Below are 6,318 nucleotides of genomic sequence, written 5' to 3'. Positions count from 1 at the left end.
ACATTGTAGTTCAGGGAGCAGTTTGTCTGTCAGCAATACCTGCAAATCAGGTATAACAGCATTGAGCCCCTCTATCTGCATTACAATGAAGTTCAAAGGATTTTACTACGTACAGCATTTATACTATACACTTAACCCATAAACAGGTTTTAAAATTATGCTTTCCTAGGTATCCAGAGGAACCAATAAAACCAAGCACTGAGTGAACATGTCATTAAAAAATAAGTTTACATTTGCGTTCTGAGCTACTAAGCACGTGAAGGAATTGTCGCCCTCGTGTGGTGTACTCGAGAACACTTTTAATAACTTTAACCGAAACCCATTGAAATGTGCTGGGACTGCGACCGCGAGCCATCAATTATTAGACAGTGGTTGTGCCAAGTTATTACTAATACTAATACCTAAACTAACACTAACACATTCCGCCCTTTACTATCAAACTGATTGTTATAACTATAGATGCTGTCAATTTAAAAAGAAAACACAATTGCAGAATGAATAATAGTTTATAAGTCCGAAAAAAATATTTAATACATTTTATATGGTTATGTCCTTAAATTAAAATATATAAAAACTAATATAAAGTGAATATAATAATAATGATGCTCATTCGGTGGATCCATAAAGTCTGTCTCCGGGCTTTCTGTCTTTCCAGCAACATCTCTCACATTGCTGAAGGTTGATCATTGGCTGATGGGAGAGATGAGAGGCTGGAGGTTGGCGCTTCGCACCCGTGTCCGTGTGTTTACAATCGCAGTGCTCAACACACACAGACGAGCATACGCGTCAGGACCATGGCGCTCCGCAGATAACAGCGGACATTTACAAGCTATACACAAGTATTACATACAGTTACGGACAGTTTTCTCCCTCTGTTCTCGATAGGAATAACGTACTTTTGTTTTTGATTTGTTCATTCGTGTTCGCGTAAAGAAAATGCGTTCACCGGCACGGAGTTGTGAATGAGATGAACTTTACGCAGAATGTTGGTTAACCTTCTGTTTTACTGGAATTCCTCCCTGACTGGACGTTTTGTGTAACTGTGTCGTTTTAAGGAACATTATATTTTTTCTATAATCGCATCTTGTTTCGGGGAAATATCTGGGTCAGACTGTAAAAGGAAGTTTTATTGCAAACCACTCTACGGTCCAAGTTAACTTGGAGGAACTCGTCTCCATATTTCACACCGTTTGAAGTATCCGGAGACTGTTGACAGGATTCAGCGAGACTTCAGCCGACTGAAGCGAGAGAGCACCTGGGGACATTTGGCAGAAGCGTGACCGGGTAAAGATGCTCTCTGCTTGGATACAGCGCGACCAGCATGCCGCGTCCTTTCTCACTTTAGTTCTGCTATACGGAACCTTTGCGACCCATGCAGGTACGAGCAACCTTTCTCTTTGTTTCTTCTTCACTAGAAATAATAGAAACTTTCTTATTGCAGACTTCCAGCATATAACATAGAAATAAGCAGCGGTGCATTTTATAGCACGCATACTGTACTCACTTATGTAAGACACCCCAAAACACAAGTCAAGTTAGCATAAGTATTTCTTATTGATTACATTAAGAGAAAACGAGGCTGCTATGTTAAAAGTTACGCGGTTTTATTTCTTATATGCTTATGCGAATAAAATGATTGTTTGTAAATACTTTATTTAGTCTACTTTTATATACTATTATATTATTTTATATTCTTGTTTATGTTTATTCCCCGTGCTGGTTATTGCATGCATGCTTTACTTTGCATGGAATATTACAGAGGTTAATAGAGGTCCAATACAATGTAGGACGGATGGGGAAATATCAATAAATAAGTGCTTAGGTTTACCCATCTTTACCTTGATGCACCATCTCTAAAATATAACAGGTGGCACTGTTCATATTAAATATTAAACTATGCATTTATTAGAGCCCTATCTATATCTATCTATCTATCTATCTATCTATCTATCTATCTATCTATCTATCTATCTATCTATCTACAGTATAGAGTAAAGGGTAACAGTTGACAGCATGACTGCTGTATGTGTACTCATCTCTCTCTCTTCAGTGAGAGATATATTTTGATGTCTTTCTGCTTGCGGTGCTGAGCTTCTAAGCAGAGGAATAAAGCTGAACCCCTGGTGTTCTCTGAGTAATTAAGGTTTAGCTCAATGCCTTCCTGGCTTGAGAAGGAGAGAGAGAGAGAGAGAGAGAGAGAGAGAAAATATAAACCTTGAAAAAGAAAACAACATCTAAGGGAAAGCAGAGATAGTGAATTCTTAATGAACATGGCATCATTTATATACATCTTTATTTTATTATTTTTATATTATTTAGATGACTCTATATGAATAATTCATGGATATATTTTAGGGTGTTTTGTTTAGCAAGTGATATTGATTACATCCCATACTGTTAAAATTTAGGTTTTTAGTTGCTGCTTTTTTCCAGTAAGTAACATAGCTATGAAGTAGCCTAATATAGTTTTCATGTTTACTCATTAAAGGATTGCTTTAACTACAAGGCCTGATGTCTTGGCATTGAACAAAAAAAGAAACCAAGCAAAATTAACTCGCACAGCAAGTTAATGCAAGTTTCTCTAAGTATGGTAATGTCTGCTTTAATGAAATCACCACACCATCTGTTGGCATATCAGGCATATTTCATACCGTTGCAAAATTTTAAGTGGCTTATCAACTGCTTAAAAGTTATGGATATGGTGTACCAATTGCTGGAGACACGTATACAAGTAGATCATGTTGTGATGTTATTTTTCTGCATGGAGGCTAGCCTACCTTCTGTCTGACCTTAGAAGTGACAGGAGGCAATGAAGCATACAAGAAATCTTTACGCTCTTCCTACACATGAAATCAGATTGACATCCAGTGAGTTAATATAATTGTTTTTCTTTGGTAAAAACAAAATAAAATCAATAACAAACTTCAAATGCTCCTTTTGCATAAAAGCTTCATAAAAAAAACACACCATCACACCAGCTTTCCATTTGCGGAAAACTTTTATAACTTTTCAGACAAAAGTGTCCGTCAGACATGGATACCGACACGTATACATCACAGTCAAGATAGATAACATTTATTTTTGCGTTCTGTCCATTCTTGTTTTTCTCCTCCTTCCGTCTGTCTGTATTGTGGATGTGCTGAGCTCAGATTTCCTGTATGCTACAGCTTTCTCACTGTTGACATACACATTAATTAGCCAGACTGCCAGGAACCCACGTCTGGCTCCTTTGCCCCATCAGCTTTTTTTGCTCTGTGTGTGCACACATGTATTTGTGTTTCTTTGGCAGAACATCCTCGTATTCAGGATGAGCGATGGAAGATGTGTGCTCTTGTGTATGTGACGGAGTCACGTATTTGCATGCACGTGCGCATGTTGCGGGAGCTGGAGAAGAAAAAGGCACTCAGGAATGCTTTAAATAAGACATAAACTTTTGATCCTTATTGTTTTGACTCTTTGCAGAAAATTGAGCATATGAGGTGACCCTGTAGTGTGAATGTAAAGTGCTGTTGGCTGAAAAGTGGGCGGGCATGGGTCAGGCTGGAGTGCGTTAGGTCAAGATAGACGAGGGAGGTATGCACTTGTAGCCACCCCATCTTGCTGCTTAGAAAGCGTAACATGTTGGATCCTTCCAATGGGAGATGTTAGACTTCTTCGTTGGTAGTCCAGGGCGTAGGGGTGAATTGGGTATCTTTAGGAGTAGGTGATATGTGTCCTGCAGGATGCCGTTGCACGTTTTGATATCAGTGGTGGATATGAAAAGTCTTGAAAATTTGTGAAGTAGTAAGAGAACTAGTAAGCCTTGTAATTAAGTTTAGATGGTGAAAAGTAAAAGAAACAGGAAAGAATGCTTAGATCTATGAGACGGCTGGTGAAGATTTGAACTGCCAGTCTTGTGGTGTGCATTAGCTTTATGGCCGCTGTGGGAGGCAGAGAGAGGGGTGAGTAGAGGGCAGTGGAGGAGATCGCTGGTTTTCCACTCACCCCCATACTGTATTATTCATCAGTGTAAAGTGGCCCTCTTTAATATTTTAAAAGAGTTTATGGTTGCGTGTGATCTGTTTATGATACAGTAGATTCCTGAAGTGGCGATGGACGTGCATATTTTGTTCATACAGGTGTGTGTGAAAGAAACCTGATGTATTTTATTGGGTTAGTGGCAAGCAAAGATTTTTATTTATAAGGAATGGGAACTTTGTGATGATTGTGGTGTTTTTTTATCTCGGTCATAATTTCCTTTGTTGAATAGATGTCATATTTGTTGAAAACAATAAAACCTAAATGGTTAATAAAAAGAAATGCACACACAGGCACACACATCTAGTATGTGGAATGATTATTGTTTGTGATGCTGGCAGCCCAGGGTGCCAAACTCAAATGTATATAAATCTCAGAAATAAAAAAGCCAAACAACCCTGCTGGAAAAACCAGCATATGTTGTAAACCAGCATCCCAAGCAAAAAGTTGCAAAACTATATCGCTCATCGAATTTCCAGGAATTATTAAAATTGCACGGACCACCCAAAATTCTGCGCTAGGTAGGTCAATGAAAACTGGACTGGAGTAGCCTATACACGAACTGGAAAATCAAAACTCTTTTGATACAGAAATCTCTGAATGTTATTGAATGCCAGCGTATGAATGTCGATGGTACATGTGCATGTGCGTGTAGCGTAGGTTATATGTGTGTGCAGCACGGAGATAAGACGGTGCAGACATATTCATCTTTGGCTTAAAAGTAAAAAGCAGATAGGGAAAGTGAGAGAAATATATCTAAGAGAGACGTATTGAGATAGATGGAGCCCAGGGATTGCCTTTTAAATAGACTTTATTAAAAAAAGAGTGTGAGAGTGAAAAGTCAGGAGTCAGAAGCATTGGCATTCAAGCATCATTAAGTCCCTGGCACACTCTGAGAGAAGAAGACAGCGCTGGGCGAGAGAAGGAGGGAGAGCGAGGAATGGTGACAGAGAAGAGCGTGTGATGAACGGATCGTTGAGTGGAGATGTTTTTATTAAGGTTCTTATCGATGCTTGGAGCTCTCTGTATTAATGGTGGACATTTTTAATGCTTTGCCAATACTGTACATGTACACCACCATAAATCTGCAACAAACAGGAGGGATGGAGTCTGTGGGACAAGAAGGAAGAGAGGGGAGACTAGGTTAAAAAGATATATTAAAGAACATGGTGCATTAGTAATTGCAGGAAAGATATTAACTTCAAAGCGGTAGGATGAAAGAACACATGTAGGCAACAACTTCATAGTTTGCCATACAAACTATTTGTATGGCATTTGTGTTGTACTACTAAGCAAATGGCACAATAATGTAAAGGTTTTAAAGGGACTTTCCACTTTAAAAAAAAAAAAAAAAAAAATTTCAGCTTCTCTAGAGTTAAACATTTTGATTTTAACCATTTTGGAATCCATTCAGCCGATCTCCTGGTCTGGTGCTACCACTTTTAGCATAGTTTAGCATAATCCATTGAATCTAATTAGACCATTAGCATCGCGATAAAAAATAACCAAAGAGTTTCAATAATTTTCCTATTTAAAACGTGACTCTTCTGTAGTTACATTGTGTACTAAGACCGACAGAAAATAAAAAGTTGCGATTTTCGAGGCAGATACTCTCATTCTGGTGTAATAATCAAGGACTTTGCTGCCGTAACATGGCTACAGCAGGTGTAGTGATATTACGCACTGCCCGAAAATAGTCCCCTGCCATTGAAAGTTACTAAGGGGACTATTTTCGGCTGCTGTGTAATATCATTGCGCCTCCTGCAGCCATGTTACAGCTGCAAAGTATTTGATTATTACGCCAGAATGAGATAGTTCCTAGCCATATCTGCCTAGAAAATCACAAATTTTTATTTTCTGTCGGTCTTATTACACAATGTCACTACAGAAGAGTCAAGTTTTAAATAGGAAAAATATGAAAACTCTTTGGTTATTTTTTAGCGTGATGCTAATGGTCTAATCAGATTCAATGGATTATGCTAACCTATGCTAAAAGTGCTAGCGCCAGACTTGGATATCAGCTAAATGGATTCCAAAACGGTAAAAATCAAATGTTTAACTCTAGGGGAGCTGAAAAATGAGTATATTAAAAAAAAAACTGGAATGTCCCTTTAATGCAAACATAAAAAACCCAGACTTCACAAATAAGATAAATTGGTATGTTTTTATTTACCGTACACTGCACTTTTTGTTAATACTTTCTATTAAATAATTGATAAAGAATTAAGAATTCCATTCATAATTAACATTTCCCATACCTTATTTACATCATCAGGTTTTTTTCTCTAAATGTATCACCGT

The 6,318-nt window shown here is 38.0% G+C and overlaps 1 protein-coding gene across 2 annotated transcripts in view; it reads left to right on the top strand.

Annotated features, from left to right (window-relative positions):
* The first annotated feature begins 717 nt into the window (after positions 1-717).
* Positions 718-6,318, top strand: part of unc5b (unc-5 netrin receptor B) — a 72,918-nt gene continuing 67,317 nt past the window's right edge. For both annotated transcript variants that reach the window (XM_065296612.1, XM_065296611.1), the window contains exon 1: positions 718-1,378. In XM_065296612.1, coding sequence (XP_065152684.1) covers positions 1,291-1,378 — 88 coding nt within the window. In that variant the 5' untranslated portion in view covers positions 718-1,290. The remainder of the gene's footprint in view (positions 1,379-6,318) is intronic.

Source organism: Paramisgurnus dabryanus, chromosome 20 (assembly GCF_030506205.2).
Source record: "Paramisgurnus dabryanus chromosome 20, PD_genome_1.1, whole genome shotgun sequence".
NCBI lineage: Eukaryota > Metazoa > Chordata > Actinopteri > Cypriniformes > Cobitidae > Paramisgurnus > Paramisgurnus dabryanus.
This window is presented reverse-complemented; position numbering and strand designations above follow the sequence as displayed.